Source organism: Musa acuminata, chromosome BXJ2-5 (assembly GCF_036884655.1).
Source record: "Musa acuminata AAA Group cultivar baxijiao chromosome BXJ2-5, Cavendish_Baxijiao_AAA, whole genome shotgun sequence".
Classification (NCBI taxonomy): Eukaryota; Viridiplantae; Streptophyta; class Magnoliopsida; order Zingiberales; family Musaceae; genus Musa; species Musa acuminata.
In genome coordinates this window covers 10,997,850-11,024,979 of record NC_088342.1, presented here as the reverse complement: position 1 = coordinate 11,024,979, position 27,130 = coordinate 10,997,850, and the positions used below count along the sequence as shown (strand labels likewise).

Below are 27,130 nucleotides of genomic sequence, written 5' to 3'. Positions count from 1 at the left end.
GGATGAGAGGGGAGGGGGAGGGGTCCATCACCATCGACGCTAGTGGCATCGTTGTTCACCACCATCGATGCCAGCGACATCACTATTCGCCATCAACGTCATCCACCACCAAACTTAATTTTTTTTAATCATTTATTTTCATATTTTCGTCAATAAAAATTAATATTATTAAGGTAAATGAATATAATCGTTTTACTTTTATAACTACATAAATATCAATATAATTTTTAAAAATATAAGAATTAAGACACTAAAGTCAACCAACTACACGACGCAATACCCGGATTTGTAGATATATGGGATCCATTTTCCGGTGTTGTGTAGATCCGAGTGGATGACGTTGGAACTTGGAATAGTAATTATTGGACGGATCCGATTACCTCTTCAATTAATATTGTTTTGAGCAGAAGTTACCGCTTCGCTTCAGGTTATTGGATCTCCCGATAACGTTTAAAATTCGCGTCAAAATATATCAAACAGATTAATATTAAAGAAAAGAAAAGAGAGAGAGAGAGAGAGAGCACAAGACGAGGAGAGTGGCTGTGTGAGAGGGAGAGACCTCGTTGTGGCGCGATCTCTTTTCCCCCTCCCTCGGCGGCGACAGCTATCCTATCTACGGCGGCTGAGGCGGCGCCGGGCGCTTCTCCGAATCCCTTTTCGTGTCCTTCTGCTTCGCTTGTCTCTCTAGATCTGGATCCGAGATTCTGAGGTCGATCTCTTCTCTCTAGATCTGGGCTCTTCGACCCAACCCTAATGCTAACTCTGCCCTTATGATTTAGTTTATTTGGACCGATCTCTGACCTTGCAAGCTCTTGGTGAAGAGGGTTCGAAGAGCGGAAGCCCGCGATGCTGACCAAGTTCGAGACCAAGAGCAACCGGGTGAAGGGGCTGAGCTTCCACAGCAAGCGCCCCTGGGTCCTTGCCAGCCTTCACAGCGGTGTGATCCAGCTATGGGACTACCGGATGGGCACGCTCATCGACCGATTCGACGAGCACGACGGTCCTGTTCGCGGCGTCCACTTCCATAAGTCGCAGCCCCTTTTCGTCTCTGGAGGTGATGTGTTCTTGCCGTGGGGTGGTTACTATATACTTGCTCTTGATGCTCGATCTTACCTGTTTTTGCCTGATTTGGGAGGTACCGACTTTGCATGTCGAGTCTGGATCTAGATCTGGGCTGCCGTGAAGAATTTATGGCTTGGTGTTGCTTGTAGCGATGGGATCTTGTCTATTAATTGGAAATTCCATGAACTGCATTTTGTTGGGCTTTATCTTGCAGATTCTTATGCTTCGAGGGCCGTCTGAGGTTTTATATTCAGTGATTGAAGTTTGATTTGAACTTTGTTACAACTGAATGATCCTATTTTGCTCAGCATTACTTTGTATATGGAAGTGATACTTTGTTATCATAATAGTTCAGGATCATTCATCCACTAGTCGAGGATGATACTATGGATTATTTATGTTTCTTGGGATCATTTGTCCGGCAAGGTTATGTTAGGATAATAGAGAATATTCTTTGTGCGTATCTAGCTAACACTAAGGTTATATTGGTGGGCATGATCATGAAACTATGGCCTGGAGTTATCACAAAAACTAATCCAAATTGTTGAACTTGGTTTCGTCCTTGTTACATTGTGAAGGTTCATGTTCTAATTTACATTAGTTTTCTTCTCTGATAGTAATATATCAGAACTTGTTGTGAATAATGCATTTCTAAAGAGCAATTATGTTATATGTGCAGGGGATGATTACAAAATCAAGGTCTGGAATTATAAGACCCACCGCTGTTTGTTTACCCTTCTTGGGCACCTTGATTACATCCGCACGGTCCAATTCCATGATGAGCACCCCTGGATTGTTAGTGCTAGTGATGATCAAACAATTAGGATTTGGAACTGGCAATCACGAACCTGCATTTCTGTATTGACTGGGCACAATCACTATGTCATGTGTGCCTCATTCCATCCGAAGGAAGACCTGGTTGTATCGGCTTCCCTTGATCAGACTATTCGTGTCTGGGATATTGGTGCTCTGAGGAAGAAGGTGGCACCAGCTGATGACATTCTGCGTCTGAGTCAGATGAACACAGATTTGTTTGGGGGAATTGATGCAGTTGTCAAATATGTCTTGGAAGGTCATGATCGTGGGGTCAATTGGGCATCGTTCCATCCTACTTTGCCCCTTATTGTGTCTGGTGCTGATGATCGGCAAGTGAAACTGTGGAGAATGAATGGTAACTTGGCAAGTTTACGTTAAATTGATTTTCAGAAATTAAATTGAAAGAATAAACGAGACATTTAATAAACGCTGGAACTTATTAGTATCATGTGGCCCTTGTTGGAGGGGCATGCTTATGTTCTTAATCTTATTATGAGAATATAATGATTTGGTGGATGACTCATGGGTTAATTATGATAATGTTGGTCTTAATTAATCAAATTCCATACTAATACTTGCCCCAGAATCCTGTTGAACTGGCATGTAGTGACTGGTACAGTATATATGAATAAGTATTCAAATCCATTGTTATATTGCTAAAATTAATGAGTCTAGAAATGCATTAATGTAAGTGTGCTCTTCTGGTGGAACAGATTCAAAGGCTTGGGAGGTGGACACACTGAGAGGGCACACAAACAATGTCTCTTGCGTGATGTTCCATGCAAAGATGGAAGTCATTGTATCCAACTCAGAGGACAAAAGCATTCGCATTTGGGATGCTAACAAACGCACAGGTATTCAGACAATTAGACGTGAACATGACCGCTTCTGGATTCTTGCTGCGCATCCAGAAATGAACCTTCTTGCGGCCGGTCATGATAGCGGCATGATCGTCTTCAAGTTGGAGAGAGAACGCCCTGCTTTCTCTGTCAGTGGTGATACTCTATTCTATGTCAAAGATCGCTTCTTGCGCTTATATGAGTTCTCAACCCAGAAGGATAATCAGGTTGTTCCTATAAGAAAGCCTGGTTCTGTCAGCTTAAACCAGGGACCTAGAACATTGTCTTATAGCCCTACCGAGAACGCTGTCTTGATATGTTCAGATGTGGATGGCGGAACTTATGAGCTATATATTGTTCCTAAAGATGCATCTGGCAGGAGTGACTATATGCAGGAAGCCAAAAAAGGAGCTGGTGGATCAGCAGTTTTTATAGCCCGCAATAGGTTTGCTGTTCTGGACAGGAGTAGTAATCAAGTGGTAGTGAAAAACCTGAAAAACGAGATTGTAAAGAAGGGTCTTCTTCCAGTTGCTAGTGATGCAATATTTTATGCTGGGACAGGTAATGTATTGTGCAGGGCTGAGGACAGGGTGGCCATCTTTGATCTTCAGCAGAGGGTTGTCCTTGGGGAGCTGCAGACTCCATCTGTCAAGTACGTTATTTGGTCAAGTGACATGGAGTCTGTTGCGTTGCTCAGTAAACATGCTATAGTCATTGCTAATAAGAAACTTGTGCATCGTTGCACACTGCATGAGACTATTCGTATAAAAAGTGGTGCCTGGGATGATAATGGTGTCTTCATTTACACGACATTAAATCACATCAAGTACTGCATGCCTAATGGGGACAGTGGAATCATTAGAACTCTGGAAATTCCTATTTACATAACCAAGGTATCTGGAAGCAATATCTATTGCTTGGATCGTGATGGGAAGAACCAGGTTATATCAATTGATGCTACGGAGTACATCTTCAAGCTTTCCCTGCTGCGAAAAAGATATGATCTTGTCATGAGTATGATCAGGAATTCACAGTTATGTGGGCAGGCTGTAATTGCGTATCTGCAACAGAAAGGCTTTCCTGAAGTTGCTCTCCATTTTGTCAAGGATGAGAAGACCCGGTTTAACCTGGCTCTTGAGAGTGGTAATATTCAAATTGCTGTTGCTTCAGCAAAAGAGATTGATGATAAAGACCATTGGTACAGGTTGGGCATTGAGGCCCTTCGACAAGGAAACACTAGCATTGTGGAATATGCATATCAGAGGACAAAGAACTTTGAGAGACTATCATTTCTTTATCTTATAACAGGGAACACAGAAAAGCTCTCGAAAATGCTGAAAATAGCTGAAATTAAGAATGATATCATGGGTCAGTTCCATAATGCACTGTATCTTGGCGACATTCAGGAACGTGTCAAAATATTGGAGAATGCTGGTCATTTGCCTCTTGCATATGTTACAGCAGCCACTCATGGACTGAAGGAGGTTGCTGATAGGCTTGCCACTGAGTTGGGAGAGAATGTTCCATCACTACCCGAAGGAAAACCACGATCTCTTCTACTGCCTCCTGCACCGCTCATGTGCTGTGGGGATTGGCCATTACTAAGGGTAATGAGAGGTATATTTGATAATGGTTTGGATTTGGGGAGGGCAGGACAGGAGGAAGAGGAGGATGCTCCTGGTGCTGACTGGGGTGATGAGGAACTGGACATTGTTGACATCGAGGGAGCAATGCAGAATGGTGACATAGTTGCAGATACTGAGGATGGCGAAGCAATTGAAGAGAATGAAGAGGAAGGAGGGTGGGACTTGGAAGATCTGGAATTACCAGCTGATGTGGATACACCGAAAGCTGCAGGCAATTCTCGCTCTTCTTTATTTGTTGCTCCTACACCTGGGATGCCAGTTAGTCAGATCTGGATCCAGAAATCATCACTTGCTGGGGAACACGTGGCAGCTGGAAACTTTGACACTGCTATGCGCTTGCTCAGCCGGCAGTTGGCTATAAAGAACTTTGCACCATTGAAGCCATTATTCATGGATCTTCATGCAGGCAGTCATACCTATCTGCGTGCTCTTTCCACTGCACCGGTTATTTCATTTGCTGTTGAAAAAGGGTGGAGTGAGTCTGCTAGTCCTAACGTAAGGGGTCCACCAGCACTTGTATTCAAGTTCTCACAGATGGATGAGAAACTTAAGGCAGCTTATCGAGCCACGACAGAAGGAAAGTTCCCTGATGCTTTGCGTCAATTTCTTAATATTTTGCACACTATCCCCCTTATTGTTGTTGACTCAAGGAGGGAAGTTGATGAAGTGAAGGAGCTGATTGAGATATCCAGAGAGTATGTTCTAGGTTTGAAAATTGAGCTTAAAAGAAAGGAAATCAAAGACAATTTGGTTCAACAGCAAGAGCTGGCAGCCTATTTTACAAATTGTAAGCTTCAGAAGATCCACATGAGGCTTGTCCTCACAAGCGCTATGACTATCTGCTACAAGGGAGGGAACTGCTCTACAGCAGCCAATTTTGCCAGGATGCTTCTGGAGAACAGCCCAACAGAAGTCCAAGCAAAAAAGGCTAGGCAATTGCTGCAACATTGTGGTGACAAGAAAGATGTTAACCAACTTAATTATGATTACAGGAACCCATTCGTGGTTTGTGGGGCTACTTTTGTTCCAATCTACCGTGGGCAGAAGGATGTTTCTTGCCCTTATTGTGGGGCTCGGTTTGTGCCAACCATCGAAGGGCAGCTTTGTGCTGTTTGTGAGCTTGCAGTGGTAGGGGTGGATGCATCTGGCCTGCTCTGCTCTCCTACACAGATAAGATAAATTGGCAGAAGGTACTTCTTTTGTTCCTTGTTATCTTTGCCTCTTTTCTGTTATTTTTCTTGTTGCTGTTATATTATATCTTGCCTGGGACGCATTGATTATGTGCAAGGTCAAGCAATAATAGTAGGGAAAGTTGTTTTTGAGTATCTTGCCCAGTTCTTTGGACCAGTTGGGGAGATTTCAAGGGCAGGTTTTTTTTACTACATCTTGCAGTGTGTTAGAACAACATTGTAGAAGGTACATTTGATTACAATATGCAGTATGGATTTTCGTGTATTTCTTTCAGGCCTTAATGACTTTTGTAGATGGTTAATAATTTTATTGTTGCATGCACTTATTATTTTTGTGGTTCTTTACAAGTGATGGCTCATTGTGGAATGCTCTTTAACCGAGTGAATTATCTGTGTCATTTGTTTGAACTACAATGTGTTTTCTTCTGCATCAGAAATCATTAGCAGCCGTTATGGCTGGAAGTGTTATTGCAGCAAGAACGGGCATATTATTCATACTAATAAATCTGTAGGACTCACTACTGGAGATGCTTTCTGTTCATGTTCTGTAGCAAATACTAATAAATTTCTGTTTATTTATTGACGAAGAATAGCATGGGTGCACAATGTTCGAGAAGATGCACAGACTTACGTGATATAGGTATGATATGTTGATCTTGACATGTAACGACGCATTGTCCTCTAACTCGCCTCCTGTCGTGAGCTAAGTCGTGGAGTTGTAACATGAAACTAACCATTGTTTAATTAATTACGTTTCTTGCGAGGACATTCTGTCTCATGTTCAAGAACACATGACGCACTATTTCCATTTCAGAAGTAGCGGCCGATTCGATCCGACGAGCACGCACTATGCGAACCCAAAGCATCCGATGCCTCGTGTCCGGGAAGAAAGAAAACCATCCATCATTGAGATGCTAAAATAATTAATTCACCAACAATTGCTACCCGACGTTCCAATATTATTGACATGATTCAAATACTTCTTTATTCCTACACTTTTTAAATCTTGTTACATTCCATATGATAGCAGTTCTGGTGACACGATAAATTATATCTTAGGCCATTATGAGGTAATATTTTCATTAAGTGGAAATAAATTATTTCTTTAGATATACTTACCTCAATAAATTTGATTGTTAATCACTATAAATACATATACCAATCATTAATTTGAACATATGAAGAGTATTAACGTCGCTCTAATAATCAACGAACTCCTAACACACATCCTGACCCTTTCTTGCCCTTTTGTCTCTTCCGATGATTCATTCCGCACGCTCACACCAAGTTAGCCACTCCACCGCGCCGCAGTTAGCACCGGACGCTCCTCGCAACTGTACAAAAGCCTCTCCTCCTCGCTCCCCTGTCGACGAGGAGAGTGAGAGCGATGAGGAAGTCGACGGTCACGAGTGGAGGGCGCATGCTCCAGGCGGTGGGGACGCAGGTCGGCGGCGGCGACCTCAACGGCGCCGGGCGAGCCGCGAAGCCTACGCGCGTCGTCGTGGTGTCGTCGCCCACCGCAACGTCGCCGCCGGGATCGCCCCCCTGGACCTCAGCATCGGCCAGAGGATGGTGCTCGCTTCCGTGGTTCGCGGACGGAGAGGATTGGGAACGCGGAGATTCGGGAGCGGCCGACGAGATCGGGGTCTCGGAGCGGTACGTGTTCGAGACGGAGCCGTCGAAGGAGGAGGCCGAGGAGGCGGTGTCCGCTCTCCAGCGGTAAGCTGTTACTGTTATGTCTGTAGAACTTGCACATAGTCTTCAACACTCTGATTAAGAAAGGAATTCTAAATGAGTGTATTTAATACTTGAAACAAATTCGACTTCTTTCAAGCTTGCAAAAGAAATTGGGAACCACAACATTTATAACATTTGCATGTAGTTTAAACAGTATGGTTATGCCATTCATTACATAATTCATTCCATTTTCGTTTTTAATTCTGAACACCCTAATCATGCTTGATGATACAAATTTCTTCTCCTTCTTGATTAGATATAATTGATTCTCAACGTATATGGTGGTAGGTTTCTTGTACAAGTCACATTGCCTCAGGTTGCAGAAGACGGATCTCCTATTTCGGTTCCGGGAGTAGTTGAGAAGGAGATTGTTTCAATTGATGAGTTTGAAAGAGGTTGCTCAGCTGAATTCTCCACAGAATCTGAGTCTGATTGGATTGAACCCGCGATGCACCTTTTCGGCTCAAACTCTTCTCAGTCGAAACAATGTGAGAAAGTTTATGATGCATTCAATTTACTGAAGATAAGTCCATCTATTCAGGTGAACTAAACTTCCTGATTACTCCTTTGTTCCTGCTAATTTCATCAGCTTCTCTAGTGAGTAAGCTTGTGACAGAATTTGCTGTGACGATCTGCATTATACAGCAAGAATTCAGTAAATATTAAGGAATAGTTCATTAAGAATTCAGGATGATGGAACAAGGAGTAGTTTCAACAATTGATTTTATTAACATCCTCGTGTAAATGCTTGTCATTGGTATTCAGCAACTTATAGACAGGAATGATCTACCTTATTTACGCTGATGATTTTGTTATCGGATACTTTAGGTTTACTTTCTCTTCCATCATTTTTTCAGTAAAGAAGAATTGTAATCTGATGTACACTGGTTAATATTAGATATCTATCCATTATAAAGACGGAAACTGCAGCCTTCTCAATCTTATAATTCCTTCTTATAAATAGTCTTACTGCCAATGTATTTTGGGTTTGCTCCTGCAGAGGATGGTTGTTTCACTCTCATCTGATAAAGCTATATGGGATGCTGTTATGAAGAACGAAGCAGTTCAGGAGCTGAAGAAGTGTTTCTGTGAAGGTGTGTACCAAATCTTTCTTTAAATCCATGGATTAATCTGCTTAATCTTTTCATATTAAAGTTTATCTTGAAACTTGTTTGTTCATCAGTATCTTTATCCTTGCCGCGTGAAGCATTCGTTTAATTATCTCATGATTTTGTTTCCTTGTGTCATGAAAATTAATGTTATGTTAACATGGCATTAATCCTCTCCGACAAAAGATTTCTTGTAGATAAACTAAAGACTGACATAGTTAATTGGTAGGAGAAGTATAACCCTTGTTTCCTAATGCCTGATTTTGTTCTGTATCAAAGAAAATTTTACCCAAACAAATTTGATGGGATCTCTTTGAAGATTAAAATGGGACCGTAATTAAGCTTAAAACCTTGCAGCACATAATTCCTCTTTAAGGGTCTGTCTATACTCGGTGTAATCTGAATCTTTCTACAGCCTTGAAGCAGTTTCTTTCAAGGAAAACGAGCTTGGAAGTAAGCATGGCAGTCTTGTTTCGGAGTCTCATTGATGTTGTGTTTCTCATGGAACCCCTCTCATCAATTGCTTCTCTGTCCAACTCGACTTGAACAACTGTTGAATGCAGTTGGAGACGATGGAACAGCGAGTGCGGATGGTGACCCTGACATCGCCATTGGATCTCTGCGTTGGATACTTCACAGCACAAAGGCCAAAGTGAGGGAGTTCATTGATCACATCACGAGGCTGATGAATGAGATCTTTCACTCGCAAGGGACTGATGACAAGACCGATTCCTTCAACGACGCTGTGCGTTCTTCGTTCATGCTCTCGGTGATGGTGTTCATTGTTGTCGTAGTTATACGTATCCAGAGATCATAACAATCGTTCTCTGAGATGGTTTGTATGCTTTCTTCAGCATTGCAATTGCAGTATTAAAGAAGGCAGTTTATGTAAAGCTCTCAACGCTTGAGCAAAGTATTTTTCATTTTTTCTTTTTTTCGGGGGATAATTAGCTCCTTGTTTTTTGTTTAATACATGATGTATAAAACTTAAATAATAATAATAATAATAATGATTGTGTTTTAATTAAAAGATAATCGTTTACATCAACTTTCTAATAATTTAAAGCTGTCAATTAACTTAGTTGGTTAAGACCTTAATTATTTCTCACAAAGTCATAATATCAAATCTTATTTATATAATTTATTTTTAATATAAAATTAGTTTTAATAACATAAAAAAAGAAGGATAAATAGAAAATATCACATGGATAGGATAATTTATACACAGCGTGTTGGCAAAATGGAAGGAAAGATAATGTCTTTACCTTTGCCGCGTTTCCCTCGTCGTTTCCCCGTCTTAGAAGGCACAGCTCACCTTTGGGCGAAGCGTACGAACAGCGGGCAGAAGGTGACCGGACGGCACCGTTGAATGACGACAATACCCCCTTTGTTTTCTCAAAAGACGATGACGATGTCGACTTTACTCGCTGGCTTGCTTACACTCGCCCTACCAATTTTTGCTTCATAATTGCCGTTGGAGGCTGGAGAGCAGCGAAAGATCGCATCTTCCTGCGGAAGGTTCCCCTTATTGCCCTAGTTCGGTTTTCCTGCTATTCCCCCTTTTGTTTTCTCCTTTGACACGATCTATGAGTTAAGATTTGATCCCTTGTTTTGATCGAGGAACCCGTTCTGATCCTTTTTTTGTTGACAGAGGCCTGTGCATGAGAGTCGAGCAGCTACCTAGCGTTTCCTGTAGCAAGTTATCGGGGCTACGGAGAGCACCGGGAAGCCGGAGAGGAAACGACACCGTTTTGTCTCTAGTCTCCATAATCAAACATTTGTCCCCTTCCGTGATAAGAAGGTAATATCTTTTGCTTCGGGGCTCTTCTTTTCTTGGTATTTCGCTTGCGATGGATGATTCAATTCGAAGATTTCTTTTAGCAATCCTTTTTGCTTTGGAGATTTTTATTAGTAACTCATTTTTTATTATTTAAAATATGTCAGGATGCGAGTCAAGATTATCACAAGATTTAATTTTGTTAGATAACTCTATCCTATATTATAGAAAGAAAATCAAATTCTTCACCGCACGATATTAATTACAAATTATCTTCACTCAAGTATAAATTTTCTTGTACATTTTTTTATATAAACCTTTTAAAAAATCTTAAACCATCTTGTACACTCTAGAGAGAAACTCAGGAGCATCAAAAGTATTATTTACATCTTACTTCTTTTCCCACCAAAAGCTAGAGATACACGAGATATTTATATAAGAATCAAACCTTAATTATCAGAGTTTTCTTCCTCCACGACTCCTTCTTGTATTAAGATTTCTTATTCTTGTAGGATATTAGCTTTAAGAATTTCAAAATATTTGTCAATCTCAATAATCTCTCCCTTGGTGAGTATTTTATTCACTTCTATGCTTCTTGAAGAGAAAATACTTTTGCTTTAAGCTTCTTTCAATTTTATTGTTCATCCTTATTGAATTTTTTATCATTAGATCTTTTAGGCTCTAATACCATTTTGTTGGGGAGGGAGAAAAGACTTCCAAGACACAAAAAATGATCAATATTTAAGAACATATCAAAAGATTGATGCAAGATTTAACATGGTTTGAAAACTCCTGTCTACATCCACTGAGAAAAATCAAATTCTTTAACCTCGAAGAATACATCTTTTTCTCACCCTCTCTAGCAACCCTAGAGAGCATAGACACCTTAGAGAAAAACTTAGGAGCACCAAAAGTATTACTTATATCTTGCTCTAGGAATCTCAAAATACTTACCAATCCAAACACAACCCCATCTTAAGAACATTTAGTATTTCTAAAGTACCCCTTTACAAATGGCAGTAAATACCCTCCTCTTCCTCCACCTCTCCTTTCTTCTCTTCTTCCTCCTCTTCTTATTCTGCTACTGTTGGTTAGTAGGACGACCATTGCCATTGCATGAGTCGTGACCATGACTACCTCTACCACAATTGTGATGGCCACCACTACGGCAATTGCACACTTGTTCTACTCCTCGTTTGCTGCCTCGAACGGCTTCAACACCTCTCTGTATGACCCCTTCCGCTCCTCATTGACCTTTTTGTCGTTGCTTTCACTCCCTTCTGCTACTACTGCTCCTTCTCCTGGAAGGGCCTTTGGAAGCCCCACATGGTCTTCTTGGTTAGGCATCATTGGCGGGATCTACCTTCTTCCTGCCTTCTCCTAGAGCGGCCAGCGACGTTGACAGTGAGCGAAGAACCGACGAGTGGCGTCACCTCTAACTACACCTGCGACGAGTGTTGAGCAAGCATCCACAATGTCGACATTGAGTAGAGAGGTGTCGGATGGGGTGGTGAACAACGTGCACAGTGAGTGGCGTCCGCAATAAGCGATGTTGACGGTGATGACATCAACAGTGAGCGATGTCGATGACAAGCAGATGAAATAAGGGGTTGTAGGAAAAAAAATAAAGTCAATAATAATAAGATTATAAATAATAAAATATTATTTTATTATTTTTGAAAAAAAATAAATAGTGAAATATTGTCAATAGTAAAAAGGTGCTCTTAATATCAAGCTTCTTTTGCTATTTATAATCCCGTTTAATTTTTTTTTGATATTTCTAAGATACCTCTATGTAAATTGTAAATAAATGTAAATTCCCCCGTATCTTTCCCTTTTTCCCTTCATCTTCTCTATTATTTAGCATTAGATCAAAGCCTAAGAGGTGAAGGGCCATGGTATGGAAGTCATTAGCTGCTGGCAAAAGGAGGTTGAGATCGAAGGGCAACACCTGTGGGCACGCCGATGCGATATCGCCATTGTCGTCGTCCATGACCGAGGACGACAACCCATAGTCATTGTGGTAGTCCTCCTCATCGATAAGGACACAGTAGGGTGGCAGGTTGTCTTGCCTCTTGCGATGCAACGCTCGAACGTGGGCCGACGCACCCGTTGTGGTTATCCGAGGCTTATTGAAGGACTCCACGGTGCTTCTGAGGCTGCTGTACATCAATCGTTATAGTGGAGGTGGGGACTACGTTGGGTGACGCCCTCTAAAGGTGAATCACATGGTGAAGGGGGGGCGGAAGGGAGGGACGAGAGGTAACGTAGAGGAGGGGGTGGAGGGGAAGTTGGTCTTAGCCTTGGGCCCGTGGAAGGCGGTGGCGGCAGCGTCATAGGCCTAGGTGGCGCCCTTGGGGAGTCGGAGGTGTTGAATCACACCTAGGCCTTCTTTCAAGGGTCCCGATCTTGGTCACGAATCGCCCCCACGGGCGCTTTCGGATGCCGTGGTACCCAACCTCCGTTGTCATAGCTGTGGTTGCCATGGTCGGAGCTTGGCCCTTCTACATCACGAAAACCTAATCATCGAATCCTCGAGAAGCGTGGAGGGGAACAGTTGATCAACATTTGCTCTTCATCTTAAATCCTCCTCTTTTTCTTGCGATCAATTGTCCTCCAAACTAAGGGAAGACTTGGATTGCTGCGATTCCTTCTTACACCAGTCAATAATCACATATCCCCTTCTCCTTCGGCCCCCATAAACAAGCGGCAAGGGAGCGATTACGAGTGGCACTAAGGGACGTGGAAACAAAAATATAAAGATTGATAATGGAGGGTTTGTAAATAATAAAAGTATATCTTATTATTTTTTAAAGCTTACCAATTACTAGGGTTGCCGATAGCAAGCTTCATCCATTTTTTATATCCATTACAATGTTCTAGTCCCTTATACAAATACAATGAAATATATATATATATATATATATATATATATATATATATATATATATATATATATATATATATAATAAATAATTAGCTTATTGGGGAGTCGCCCAATGAGCCTGTGGTACCCAACCTCCATTAGGGTTGGGTACCACAGGCCTTCTTTCAAGGGTCCCGATCTTAGTCACGAATCGCCCCCACGGGCGCTTTCGGATGTCGTGGCACCCAACCTCCATTGTTATCGTTGTGGCCGCCGTGGCCGGAGCTTAGCCTCTTCCACATCTCTTCCTCAATAAATACGAAAACCCGATCATCGGATCCTCAAGAAGCGTGGAGGGGAACAGTTGATCAACATGTGAACTCTTCATCTCAAATCCTCGTCTTTTTCTTGCAATCGATTGTCCTCCAAACTAAAGGAAGACTTGGAATGCTGTGATTCCTTCTTATACCAATCAATAATCCCCCTTCTCCTTTGGCCCCCATCAGCAAGCAGCAAGGGAGCGATTACGAGTGGCGTTAAGGGTCATGGAAACAAAAATATATAGATTGATAATGGAGGGTTTGTAAATAATAAAAGTATATCTTATTTTTTTTAAAGCTGACCAATTACTAGGGTTGCCGATAGCAAGCTTCATCCATTTTTTATTATCCATTACAATGTTCTAGTCCCTTATACAAATACAATGAAAAAAAAATATATATAATAAATAATTATAATTATATTAAATCAAATATACGATATGTTCATTCCTTCGAAAAAAATAATATTTTTTATTTAATTTGAATATAATAATTTTTTTTATGATATTATTGACTGATAGAAGTTCATCTATTGTAAAGATGTGATAAAGATTTATAATTTTTATTGAATAACGAACTTGATTTCTTCCATTTTATTCTACACTTTGTATGAACTTTTGATATATGCAAAATATAATTAAATTAATAAAAGTTATTCAACTAACAGATAAACTAAATTGCTTGGTATCAAATTCACTTCTTCATTCCATAATCGTAAGAATCTAAATTCTAATTTGTGTGTTTTAATTTAATTAAAAAAATGGAAATTGATTGTTCATGTTGGGAGCGATTTGCAACTGATGCTTTGCTTAAATATATTTAATTACCAAGCATTATTCAGTTTTTAAATTGGAAAATCCATTATATAATTAACTCAGAAGGAAGCCGCTTATCAATCAAGAAACTGTTAAAAACCAAGTTTTTAATCGCAGAGTTTAGTAGAGTTTCTGCTTTACAAAAGAGCCATGAATTTTGATAGCAGATCAAAGCCCTCACAGAAGGAGCATAGAAGGGAGAAAATTATGAACGATCGGAGAAAGGACAAAACAATAGTTGATTGGAATAATGATGTTAAAACACTCAAGTTGTCATGGCTGATAGGAGAATATGAAGTTCATTGAGGTCTACAAGTCGATACAGTGGCGATCAATAATGAGACTCTCTTTCTTCTCTCTGGTGCATCTCTCTCTCTCTCCTTGCCTTCTTTTCCTCTCTGGTGTGCTTTGTTTAACTAACAAGGAAATTCTACATATAATCCTGGGTTTAGGTGCTACATGTGTTGAAGAAAGGAAACCAAATCCATTATGGCAGCGGTGAAGGCAGGTTGTGATGCTGCACTCATGCATGCCATCGGTAACTTGGGATTGAATCGGCACAAGACTGCATTGGCCTTCGGTTTGAAGCGAGTGGCTTTGCAGTCTGGAGAAATCCTCACATGGTTCTCTACCAATCTTCGTAAAGCAACATGCACACCTACTGAACTACGGCAGCAGCCTGTTCTGACCATTCCACACACTGGATTATGCCGAGTCTGAAGCCAGTTTGTAATAGCTAATAGGATATTTTCAGGTTGCTCCTGTGGATTATTCGTATAGTAAGTACCATTGGGCTTGTTCATGAGTTTGTCATGCATATAAACTTTCTTGTCCGGGAAAGATGTACTTGGATTGTAGTATGTCTTTCTGGTGATTCAAATGTATCGATGTAAGAAGTTTGTGTGATGGTATTTTGCGATATCTTTGAGAAGTTGCATCTTTTGTCAACAGTGGTCTGCATCTCCCATCAGTTATATGAAGAACAAAAGAATCAATATCAAGTGTAAAGTTTCTTAGATTATGACGAGGGTAATAATTGCGATAAGACTCGCGTGACATCAGCTGCCCCAGGCGACGCGTCACGCCTCTGTTGACCTGATGAGGCACCTGGTCAACGTGGATCGGAACGCCTACCAAGGCGCATTAACGTCCTGTTCAGGTTCGATCCCTCACGTCACGCCAACGGCAACGTCAGACGCTACTAGAAGTACGGCCCTGCTCCCTGCGGGCCAGCACATCAGGCAACGGTAATTTTCACTATAAAAACCCTCACGCTCCAAGGAAGAGGGAGACACAGAGAACTTAGCCAAAGAAACCCCCTACGACCATCCACTAACTTGATCGTCGGAGGGGTCGAGTCGAGCTCCCCGACCCGACCTTTGTGCAGGTGCGAAGGCGGAGGTCGTCCACCAAAAGCGCAGGCGGGGGTTCTCTCCCGATGGAAACGACGACCCCGTCCCGGTCGGACCGACGCAATTGGCCGCCTCAGCGATCCCGGGAAACGTCCCAGGGAGATCCCCTATCATCCGGACCCGAACTAAGCCGCGACGGCCCTGAGGCCACGGCTTGAAGTTGTTTACACCAATAGGAAAACCCTGGCATTTCCCACCGGAGGCATACCTCGAGGCGCCGGGTTAAGACCCGCCTCGACCAGCCACCCCTCGGTCATCTCCCGGATGACCCGAGAGGCTGGGAGAATCTCCTTGAGCCGTTGAAGGTCCCTGCGCTCCTCATCGTTCAGGGATGGAGTGGTGTTGTCAATCACGCGCGCTGCCCATCAGAGCCCGAAGCCCCAATCCTCTGAACGGCAGACAAAAAAGAAACGCCCCTTCCATCCCTTATTATTGGAAGGGGCCTCGCTAACACGGAAGCCCACTCGGGCGGATAGATAGTAGCCCCCCGACCCCTTGGAAAGGCGAAAGCAGGAGAGGAAGAGGGACCGGGTCGGGGTAATGTTGGCGTAGTGACACTCCCCTAGGAACGCCACCAGATAGCGCCAGGAGTTCGGTGCCATCTGTGACGGGGAAATATGCCACCACGAAATGCAAGAGGCAATGACGGGATGCAATGGGAGGCGTAGCCCGGCCTCGAAGGCATCCAAAGTCAGGGCAAAACCCTTTGGGATAGGGTCGTACGCCCGCTGCCCCGGCTCGGGGGCAGTAAGAACAAACTCCTCCGGGATACCATAACGGCCCCGGAGGTAACCCAGTGACGACTCGCTCATGGTAGAGTCGAGGTCGTGCGGCTACATTAAGGCTTCGAGAGCCCTAGCCGCTTTCTCATTGGACGACGAGTTGGGGCTCGACGGTAATATTTTTCTCTCCGGCATCACCAGAGGTGGACGGTGAAGAAGACGAGGGCAAGGAAGAAGGGGAAGCCATCCTCACCGACCTTAGGAAGGAACAGTAGGATAGCCGATTCGGATGGAGCAATACAGTCCGAAGGAGCAACTGGGCGAATGCAAGTAACGAGACGTGCAGGAAGCCAACTGCACGCTATTTATAGGCCAAATCCCGCCAAAACGGCGACCCTTCCCCTCCTGAAGCACGTTGCGTTAGGCAGACTGAACGTCACTTCGCCATAAATATGGCCTGACGTGGCAGCCAATCAGCACGCGGTGCGAATGCTGAAGCGCTGATCTTATCGGCCTCGAAAGCCAGCGACTCCCAAAAGTGACGGTCCTTTGGGCTTCCCAAGGAAGTGACCTGGCCTCCTGTGCCTACGCGTCACTAAGCAAAGGGTTGCTGATTAAAACCAAGTTGCTCCTTGGCTGTATGTTGCCCGAGACCACGCCTGCGCGGCTTGCCCGCTTGCGCCGTGCTCCTCGGCTGCATGTTGCCCGAGACCACGCCTGTGCGGCCAGCCCGCCTGCGCCGTGCTCCTCGGCTGTATGTTGCCCGAGACCATACCTGCGCGGCCAGCCCGCCTGCGCCGTGCTCCTCGGCTGCGTGTTGCCCGAGACCACGCCTGTGCGGCCAGCCCGCCTATGCCCTGCTCCTCGGCTGCATATTGCCCGAGACCACGCCTGCGCGGCTAACCCGCCTGCGCCGTGCTCCTCGGCTGCGTGTTGCCCGAGACCACGCCTGCGCGGCCAGCCCGCCTGCGCCGTTCTCCTCGGTTGCATGTTGCCCGAGACCACGCCTACGCGGCCTGTCTGCCTGCGTCGTGCTCCTTGGCTGCATGTTGCCCGAGACCACGCCTACGCGGCCTGCCGCCTGCACCGTGCTCCTCGGTTGTGTATTGCCCGAGACTACGCCTGCGCGGCCAGCCCGCCTGCGCCGTGCTCCTCGGCTGTGTGTTGCCCAAGACCACGCCTGCACGATCAGCCCGCCTACGCCGTGCTCCTCGGCTGCATGTTGCCCGAGACCACACCTGCGCGGCCTGCCCGCCTGCGCCGTGCTCCTCGGCTCCATGCTGCCCGAGACCACCGCCTCTGCGCGGCCCGCCCGCCTAAGTCATGCCCCTCAGTTACGTGACCGCAGCCTCCGCTCGGCTTGATCGACTGAGTTGCGCTCCTCGGCCGCACACTACCTCGGGGCCATCGCTGCAACCTTCCTTAATTATTAAACTCCACAACCCCCGCACCCCTGGCAACAGACCGACAAACGCCCGGCAGGGACAGTTTCTCAAAGCCGAAGCAATGCATCGGACTCCCATCACAGCAACCGACGCATAGCTTCCTTCTGGGGGGGAATATGATGAGGGTAATAATTGCGATAAGACTCGTGTGACATCAGCTACCCCAAGCGACACGTCATGCCTCTATTGACCTAATGAGGCACTTGGTCAACGTGGACTGGAACGCCTACCAAGGTGCATTAACGCCCTGTTCAGGTTTGATCCCTCACGCCATGCCAACGACAACGTCAGACGCTACCAGATGTAAGACCCTGCTCCCTGCGGGCCAGCACATCAGGCAACGGTAATTCTCACTATAAAAACCCTCGCGCTCCGAGGAAGAGGGAGACACAGAGAACTTAGCCAAAGAAACCCCCTACGACCATCCACTAACTTGATCGTCGAAGGGGTCGGGTCGAGCTCCCCGACCCGACCTTTGTGCAGGTGCGAAGGCGGAGGTCGTCTACCAAAGGCGCAGGCGGGGGTTCTCTCCCGGTGGAAACGGTGACCCCGTCCCGATCGGACCGACGCAATCGGTCGCCTCAGCGATCCCGGGAAACGTCCTAGGGAGATCCCCTATCATCCGGACCCGAACTAAGCCGCAATAGCCCCGAGGCCACAGCTTGAAGTTGTTTACACCAACAGATTACCATATATCCATATAAGGCTGTGGCAGGTGTTGTTTTCTTGAGCAAGAATGAAAAGAACAAAAAATATGCTCATAATTGTTGCCATGAACAGGGAAGAGAGGCCCCTGAATGGTGATGTTGCGAGACACCACAACAGTTGGCGTGTAATGTGGCTGATGGATGTCGAGAACATTCCCATTGGCAACTGGTAATAGATTCGGTGGACCGGAGATCTTCGTGGAGATTGTGTTCATCACAGTGGTAATGCACTCGTAGGGTATGTTCGAGGGGCAGCGTGTGGAGTCTGATAACGTCGTCCCAACCGACGAATACTGACTACAAGCACGAGGAATAAAAAGGACTACCGACCTGCTTTGGCATGACCACGGACTGCTGATGACCGCATCCGCCACAATAATTGCAACTTCAAGGAGTAGGTAGTGCAGAGTTTTCGTCGACCTCGTCTTCTTCTTGAATGGATTCCAAGAGGAATCACTGGTCTTTCTTAATCCCTAGTCCACGGAGTCGGAATCGTTTCCCTTGGTTTGGTGAGATCCACGTGAATCAAGACCATTCTTCGTGCCATATATGGTGGTGTAGAAGGAAGAATGGCACGGATCTCCTCACTGTTCTTTTGAAGCAAACCAGGAAGATGGTGATAAGGTATATTTTGGGTCCAAGACACGTCATAATCGATGCCACGCTGCGTTACAGCCGAGTCAACAAGGGGAGCACCTCCACGCGCTAAGTCAGAATCCGTACCAAGACGTTATTTGGTATGTCCCGTCCCGGAAGCTCGAGACGGCACCGTCTGACGCTGTTCCGCATGTCCCGGGACGACGACCGTATGAAAGTACTGTCTCATCCCTCGAGGATTAGCCACCACGCCAAACTCGTATACGATCGACCCTCGTACAGTAGTATAAAAGCCCCTGGCCGGCATCCGATCAAGGGAGAGGACAAAAAAGAGAAAAACAACTACTAACTTGCTCGTTGGAGGGGCCAAAGTTGAGAATCACTCGACGAAGGTCATTTTTGCAGGAAAGCGGCCACCCTCGAGCCGCGAGCGTCTTGACCTAGGAGTTGTCATCCAGTGTATGAAGGCGAGCCGCTAACCAACCTGGAGACAGAGAGACACTGCTTAACATCAATGGCGTCCGGACCAAGAAACGCTGATCAACACCCCGTCACCAGGGCCCAGCTGACCTCGGCATCCAGCTCAGCCAACTGAAGACTCCCGATATCGACCCGTGGACCAGGCCGTGCTGACTCACCAGCCATGGTACATTAGTTCACCAACATTTTTGGCACTAGAAGGAGGGCCATGTCGCTGGAGCATCCCGCAGGAGCTCTCCCCGAGGGAGAACCATTGGTCGGTCACCCTTTTGCCGAGCTCGGAGATCAACCCCTCCCCATCCTTAGAGATGGGGGAATCCCGGCCTCGACACCATATCGCTATTAGCGCCTGTTTAACGATCCGGGGTTTTCTCCCCCCGGACTTACCACAGGACCCTCGGCCGTGTCGCCCGAGGCGTTCCTCAACCTGACCAAGCAAGTACAAGTAATGGCGGGGATGATGCAGATGCTCGTCCCACTCATTCCCCAGATCGTGCGACTAGCAGCTCCCCCGACTGACCCGACCCGACAAAGGCCGAGTAGGGAGCAGGTCAGGAAGGGAGAAGCCCAAGAGCAGATGACAGATCCGAGAGGTCTGCCCGAGTAAAGCATACCCGCACCCTGTTGAATCACATCGCCCTACTCCGAGCATGACACCATATCGTCCGACTCGGTGGGCGATTTGTTCAGGATCCAACTATCCCGGGTCAACCAACGCTTGGACGAGTTCCAGAAGTCGCGGAGCGAGTCGAACGAAGGTAGCTCGGGCAGATCCCCCTTTGCTCAAGAAGAGGATCTCGGGCGTGCACGGAGCCTAGGTGGACGAGCTCCCTAGCGTCTTATGGACAATGCGAACAACTCTCAAAACTACCTCGGGAGAGTCTTCGTTTAGCCTGGTGTTCGGGACCGAAGCGGTCCTCCCACCCAAGATGGTGTTCTCGACCCTACGCACCTCCAACTACGAACAAGAAGGCTCCGAGGAGGGCCTACGAGCAAATCTAGACCTCATCGAAGAAAGAAGAGCCAAGACACACCTGCGTACCCTGGTGTACAAGAAGGCAATGGCTCGGATATACAACCGTAGAGTTCGTCCACGACCGATCAAGGTCAGGGACCTCGTCCTTGGAAAGGCAGAGATGAGTGGCCCGACGCAAGCGAGAGGAAAACTCGCGCCTAACTGGGAAGGCCCCTATCGAGTCTGCGATGTGGTCCGAGAAGGGACCCATCGACTCGAGACCATGGAGGGAACCACTCTGCCAAGGACATGGAATTCGACGAATTTAAAGAAATTTTATCCGTAAAAACCGAAGTACGAGGCCTCGAAAAGACGCGTTTTATCAATTGAAAGAAGCATGTACATCCGCGATAGAGAAAGACGAGAAGTCAGGATTCCAAAATAGGAGTTTTTATTGATAAAAAAATATACACATTGTGGTTAGGCGATACAGTTTCAAAACTTGACCCAACCAAAACAAAAGAGAAAGGGGAAGTACAGCCCTTAGTTCGGAGGGGGGGTCTCGAGCCCGTCATCAAAGGGGACGCTCACCGGCATGTCAACGTCCTGATACTCCGGATGGTCAGCAAACGGGTCCGACTCCAATTCTATGTCCGGATACCTCTCTCGAAAGCGAGCATAGGCCACCCGGTACTCGAACTCATATGTGACCCGCCCCGACCTCACCAAGCCGCGCTCGAACCTGGCGAATGCCTTGTACTCAGCGATCGCCCCCTCGATCTTCTGGGGTAGCGCCAGCCGCTCCTCCTTCAGGACCTCTTCAGCGGCCTAAGCCGAAGACCTGACAGACTCGACATCGTGGGAGAGGGTCAGCAGCTCATCATCCAACGTCCGGATGCGTGACCGACTTTCCTCCAGCTCGGCCTTCAAGCAGCTCACCTCCTCGTCCAAAGCAGAGGCACGCTCTTCGGCCGCGGCAACGGCCTTCGGCCCCCCCCGGCCTTCAGCTTCAAGTTCTCCAGGCGAAGAGCAACGTAGGCGTCCGACTGATGCTCGATCACCCGCCCAACATCGAGGACCCGGCCATGGTGTAGTGTTGGATCGAACAAGGAAAGAAAACCACCTGCACAAAGATCGGCGTTAGGACCCACGCGAGAAAGGATCGAACAAGGAAAGAAAACCACTACTTACCCAGACAAGTGACTTGGTCACCCGTTCTGCCAGCACTTCCGAGGGGGAGCAGTAAAGCTCCATTGCCATGGCTAGGTGAAGTGCCCCTCGGATGAACTCTTGGGCAGTTGGCCCGTCGCCCCAGATGCGACTATCCGCATTGAGAGTCGCCCACCGAGAGGTGTAGGGGGTTCCCGGCTCCCCAACCGTAAGGTCGGCCATGTTCAAGGCCTGGTACTGCTCGTGGCCCGAGAGCGGACGCAGCATAGGTCCCGCATCGATGTCGGGCGCGCCGGCGCCCTCCTGGAAGGGTCACTACCGGACGACCCAGCCACCCCCTTCCCCTTTGCGCTCCCCAAGCCCTTGCCTTGGGGAGCAACCCCGGATGATCTTGGGATGGCACTCGCGTGAGCAGCCGAGTTCGCAGGCGTCTTCCAGACCAAGGTATTTGCCTTCTTTGGAGGGCGACCCGCTTCCGGAGACCCGCTGTCCTTTTTGGTGTGCCCTTCTGCGGGGCATCCCCAGCTCCGGGACCCTCGTCATCCCGAGGCAGTGGCGCGACAGCCTTGGCGCTAGTTGTCTTCTTCACAGATCAAAGATCCACCATCTCTATAAAAAAAAAAACCAGTCGATCAGATAGCTCGGTACAAGTGGACAATCCACCATATGCGAATGACCATACCCCCAGTGGTTGGGCTCAGTTCTGCTTCGACTAGCCACTCCTTGGTCATCTCCCTGATTGCCCGAGAAGAGGATAAGATGCCCCTCAGTTGATTCACGTCCGTTGTTTCTCCGACAGAGAGCAACGGGGAGGTATTATCAATGGTTCGGAAGGTCCATCTAGTGCTGAAACCCCACCCCTAACTACAACTGACGAAAAAGAAGCGGCTCTTCCAACCTTTGTTGTTGGAAGGTGCACCGCTAATCTTAAAACCGCTGCGGGCGGTCAGGTAATACCCGCCCTGCCCCTTACACAGTTGGAAGTAGGCCAGGAAGAGGGTCTTGTTTGGCTCGATCCCAGCCCCCTGACACCCCCCAATAAAGGCCCACAGGTCCAAACCTTGCCCGAGTCGCTCTAGATCAGTTCCCAACTTACGACTCACCGACACCAAACCTGAGCCCGAGTTCAGTCACTCAGCCCACAGGTCCAGCCCCTGCCCGGGTTGCTCCAGATCGGTTCCCGACTTGCGACCCGCCGACACCAAAACCTGAGCCCGAGATCAGTCACTCGGCCCATAGGTCCAAACCTCGCCCGGATCGCTCCAGATCGGTTCCCGACTAGCAACTCGCCGACACCAAACCTGAGCCCGAGTTCAGTCACTCGGCCCACAGGTCCAGCTCCTACCCGGGTCGCTCCAGATCGGTTCCCGACTTGTGAATCGCCAGCACCAAACCTGAGCTCGAGTTCAATCACTCGGCCCACGGGTTCAGCTCATGCCCAGGTCACTCCAGATCGGTTCCCAACTTGTGACTCGCTAGCACCAAACCTGAGCCCGAGTCTAGTCACTCGGCCCACAGGTCTAGCCCTTGCCCGGGGTCACTCCAGATCGGTTCCCAACTTGTGACCCGCCGACACTAAAACTTGAGTATGATATCAGTCACTCGGCCCGCAAGCCCAGTCTTTAACCGAGTCGCTCTAGCTCGGTCCTCGACTTGCGACTCGCCAATCCCCTATCGAGTCGCTCCAGCTCGATCTCAGACTTGCGACTCGTCAAATCTCTAACTGAGTCGCTCTAGCTCGATCTCCAACTTGTGACTCGTTAAATCTCTTACCGAGTCGCTCCAGCTCGATCTTCGACTTGGGACTCGCCGGCCCTAACTCCGAGCCACGCCAAACTGGTTATCCGACTTACAACACGTCGGTCTCATCTCACATAGTCCCAATTGCCCGACCAACGGAGCCAACCTTTCCCAAGGCATGGGACGCCGCCCCTCCAAATTGCCTCGCGACGAGCCAATCCAATTTTCCCTCACAAGCAACCAATACCTTCGCAGCACTCCGACCCGGGCATGCCTCTCGCCCCCTCGCAGGGACCCCACGACACGCCTTGATGGGGGGGGGGGGGAGGAGAAGTGATAAGGTATATTTTAGGTTCAAGACACGTCATAATCGATGCCACGCTATGCTACAGCCGAGTCAGCAAGGGGAGCACCCCCACGCGCCAAGTCAGAATCCGTACCAAGGTGTTGTTTGGTATATCCCATCCCGGAAGCTCGGTACGATGCCGTTTGGCGCCGTTCCGTGCTTCCCGGGACGGCGACCGCACAAAAGTATCGTCTCATCCCTCGAGGAACGGCCACCACGCCAAAACCGCATACGACTAACCCTCGTACAGTAGTATAAAAGCTCCTGGCCGGCATCCGACTAGGGGAGAGGACAAAAAAGAGAAAAACAACTACTGACTTGCTTGTCGGAGGGGCCAAAGTCGAGAATCACCCGACGAAGGTCATTTTTGCAGGAAAGTGGCCACCCTCGAGCCGCGAGCGTCTCGACCCGGGAGTTGCCATCTAGTGTATGAAGGCGAGCCGCTAACCAGCCTGGAGACAGAGAGACGCTTCTCAATATCAACGATGCCCGGACCGAGAAACGTTGATCAACACCCCGTCGCAAGGGCCCGGCCGACCTCGACATCCAGCTCAGCCGATCGAAGGCTCCCGACATCGACCCGTGGACCAGGCCGTGCTTACTCACCAGCCACGACACATCACTTCACCAACAGATGGTAGAGTTCCTTGTCACATATTTCATGGCAGCTCAAGTTGGATTACTGAATGCTCAGGATTAGCTGCATGAACAAACTCTTCACTCCTGATGCAGCATCAACACAGTTTCTACAGAAACATTCTTATTATCTAAGTTTGTATCGAATTGCAATCTATGGAATCGTCGACGACAAGACCAAAGAACATGACTGTTGCTGTTTGAGGTTGCGAGTCTTCCACTGCTCTCTGCGGAATCCGTCGACGACGACGACGACGACGACGACGACGACGACGGATCGAATTCATCCTCCCAGCTTGTGACTCTTGCTGGATTGCTCTTACCATAAAAGGTTCCATCGCCTTTTGGTAGGCAGTTGCTTCATCACTTTCTCCCCCTCAAGATGAAACAGGATAATTCAGCAGTGCCATCAGAGACTGAACTAACAAGCGACGAATTATTGGCCTACCTGCTCTAAAATCTTGAGTCGATGCAACACAAGTAGTACGTACATGTTCTTGGTATAGCTATTGTTGGTACTTTGGTTTTCGGCAAGCACAAAATCAGATTGCATGTCATAGGGAACCTACGGGCATCCATCAGTGTCTTTATCTATTGGAATTAAGGATCACCAGAAGAAAGGACAACAGGGAACATGTGGAAAAATCTCAATGTGTCAAATTAATCAATCAAATCCACAGTGGCCTTTTCATTTGATGTATCCATCAAATGATTCTTTGTCCCAGCAACCAAGACTAATTATGTATGAAGTTTGAAATGAATCTTGTCAGATGATACAGTAGCTTGGTGTCAATTCTACCCCAGTCTTGTTTGATCCCAAAGGAAAACTAAGAATACTGCGAGTACAACATCCTCATGCATCAAAAGCATCCATCTCATGGTAGTGGTAAAAGAGGCACATCATCGACTTGTTTTCATCGTGAAAGTGAAGTAAAGACTGGCTGTAAGTTGGCCTCCTCCCCTTTCCTCCCCATGCAATAGAAGAATAAGCATTTCGGTGTGAGGCTTTATGCTTTGCTTGTGCTGGGGTTGTTCAGCTTTATTGAGGACGACAATTAGGTTAAGTCGAGCAACAACATTGAATTCTTTTGTCTCATTCTATGCTCGCAACCAATGAAGTGTTGCAGCACTGTCCCTTTCTTTGGGTACCCAACAAAAGCTTTCCCTTCCCACGGAAGCTGTTGGTTCCACCGGCTGGTGAGTCTTCGGGAACAAACCAAAAGGTTCAGCAGACATTGCAGTGTAAAAATTGTGTTTCTTACCGCAGTAACAGTGATGGCTTAGACACATTGATCATCCATTGAGCAGTTCAGTGACATCAAAATTTTCATGTTGTGGATACACTAAGATATTTTCCTTCTCTTAGAAGAAAAGGCTTCAGATGATAGCTTCTTGGATGCACCAAACCTAGCTAATTGCTTCCATTAGGAGACTGACCTATGTAATGACATTACCATGAAGACAGATTTCTTGGTGGTGTTCCCCCATCAATGTTATTTATTACCAAGTTGGTTCATCAAGGGAGTATTGAAGCACTTATATCTGCATCACCAATTCACTCAGCAATTGTGTACCTGCAGATTTGTCATTACTTGGATATACCTGTCCCTTTGCAAGCATTCATGGGGTTGAGGGACACTAAACACTACCTACTGTTTCTGGTGCCATTTCTTCTGCCAGCCTGTGCGCACACAACATGAAATGTTGCTCATTATTGTTAGGGTGGACATTAGATGCAGAATTTTAGATCCATCTGCGACTTGGATACTTGACAACCCTGGATTAGCCCAGCATTTTGATGGTATTAGCTTGCATCGGCTGTCCCATGACTTTTGTCATTTCTGAAAGATACATTCTATATAACGAATAAATGACAAGTGGCCACAGAGTTCTATCACACCTTGATTGCCCCCTTTTTTTTTCTTTTTTTCTTTTTCTTTTTCGTGGTATGGATGAGATACACTGATTTGAATGAATGATACATTGCAGTGTCAGTGGTTGTAGATGGTTTCTTTCACTAAATAAGTTTCCGAGGTGTTTCAGTCAACTTCAATAATCATGTTCTGAAAATTAATTGTAGAGTTAAAATAGGAAAAAGGTGGATGGAAACAGCCACATCATTTGATATGGATTCATTTCATGATTCAGCAGTCCAAAGGTGGGTGGAAACAGCCACACTTTTGTGACTCTGCCAAGTGGTACAGTAAGGTTTTCTGAACCGAAGACGAAGAATTACTGCCTCAATGGATGAGTGAATCCGACTGAAGTGAAGAAGCTCATCTGATATGAATCAACTCATTGACAGGCCAAATAATTTCTGTTTTCTTGATTTAATATGATTCATATTGATTCAAGAATTGCAAAAAGATAGATAAAGAAGTGCTACGTCAAGAAAGAACACCAAAAAGCATGATTTGATGTGTGTGTGTGTGTGTGTGTGTGAAAGAGAGAGAGAGAGAGAGAGAGGTTTTCTGTGATTGTGAGGTGGACACCGTTGCTTACTTGAGACCATTTAAAGTGCCATGACTCTTTTCACCTTTAGACTTAATTAACCTCTCTTTAGATATGATCATCACCAGTATCTGTCAATCTGATCATATAAAAGTGTCCACTAGAGGAGACATCATATTATTTTCTTCTATTAAGGTAATACTGGATTCCTTCTCAGTGATGAGAAAGATAATCTTTGTGAGTAAACAAGAGCGATACTCCTCAAATGAGGAAAAGAGATGTCCTACTTGTG

General features: G+C 46.5%; 2 protein-coding genes and 1 long non-coding RNA gene across 6 annotated transcripts; all 3 read left to right on the top strand.

The window, feature by feature from the left end:
• Window positions 1–506: 506 nt before the first annotated feature.
• Window positions 507–5,886, top strand: LOC103985015 (coatomer subunit alpha-3). 2 transcript variants are annotated; one of them, XM_009402622.3, is made up of 4 exons: window positions 507–709; window positions 780–1,054; window positions 1,742–2,233; window positions 2,592–5,886. In XM_009402622.3, the coding sequence occupies exons 2-4, from the start codon at window positions 847–849 to the stop codon at window positions 5,540–5,542; spliced, it is 3,651 nt and encodes a 1,216-aa protein (XP_009400897.2). In that variant the 5' UTR covers window positions 507–709; window positions 780–846; the 3' UTR covers window positions 5,543–5,886. The 2 variants fall into 2 exon arrangements, with proteins under 2 accessions (XP_009400897.2, XP_009400896.2); XM_009402621.3 differs by having other exon boundaries at window positions 515–709; window positions 822–1,054.
• Window positions 5,887–6,782: 896 nt separating this feature from the next.
• On the top strand, window positions 6,783–9,292 carry LOC135611705 (uncharacterized). 2 transcript variants are annotated; one of them, XM_065107355.1, is made up of 5 exons: window positions 6,783–7,272; window positions 7,579–7,831; window positions 8,291–8,384; window positions 8,815–8,852; window positions 8,963–9,292. In XM_065107355.1, the coding sequence occupies exons 1-5, from the start codon at window positions 6,941–6,943 to the stop codon at window positions 9,053–9,055; spliced, it is 810 nt and encodes a 269-aa protein (XP_064963427.1). In that variant the 5' UTR covers window positions 6,783–6,940; the 3' UTR covers window positions 9,056–9,292. The 2 variants fall into 2 exon arrangements, with proteins under 2 accessions (XP_064963427.1, XP_064963426.1); XM_065107354.1 differs by lacking the exon at window positions 8,815–8,852.
• Window positions 9,293–9,638: 346 nt separating this feature from the next.
• On the top strand, window positions 9,639–26,510 carry LOC135612491 (uncharacterized). Of its 2 annotated transcripts, XR_010486983.1 has the most exons (5): window positions 9,639–9,935; window positions 10,051–10,200; window positions 14,345–14,538; window positions 14,630–24,388; window positions 24,484–26,510. It is a non-coding gene; the product is annotated as an uncharacterized LOC135612491 (long non-coding RNA). The 2 variants fall into 2 exon arrangements; XR_010486984.1 differs by lacking the exon at window positions 24,484–26,510 and having other exon boundaries at window positions 9,674–9,917; window positions 14,630–15,083.
• Window positions 26,511–27,130: the final 620 nt, after the last annotated feature.

Excerpts from the sequence above, each read along its gene's own strand:
- LOC103985015 (XM_009402622.3), top strand. The coding sequence starts at position 847 with ATGCTGACCAAGTTCGAGACCAAGAGCAACCGGGTGAAGGGGCTGAGC. Across the intron at positions 1,055-1,741 it reads GCCCCTTTTCGTCTCTGGAG|GGGATGATTACAAAATCAAG; the intron begins GTGATGTGTTCT and ends TTATATGTGCAG. Across the intron at positions 2,234-2,591 it reads GAAACTGTGGAGAATGAATG|ATTCAAAGGCTTGGGAGGTG; the intron begins GTAACTTGGCAA and ends CTGGTGGAACAG.
- LOC135611705 (XM_065107354.1), top strand. The coding sequence starts at position 6,941 with ATGAGGAAGTCGACGGTCACGAGTGGAGGGCGCATGCTCCAGGCGGTG. Across the intron at positions 7,273-7,578 it reads GCGGTGTCCGCTCTCCAGCG|GTTTCTTGTACAAGTCACAT; the intron begins GTAAGCTGTTAC and ends ATATGGTGGTAG. Across the intron at positions 7,832-8,290 it reads AGATAAGTCCATCTATTCAG|AGGATGGTTGTTTCACTCTC; the intron begins GTGAACTAAACT and ends TTGCTCCTGCAG.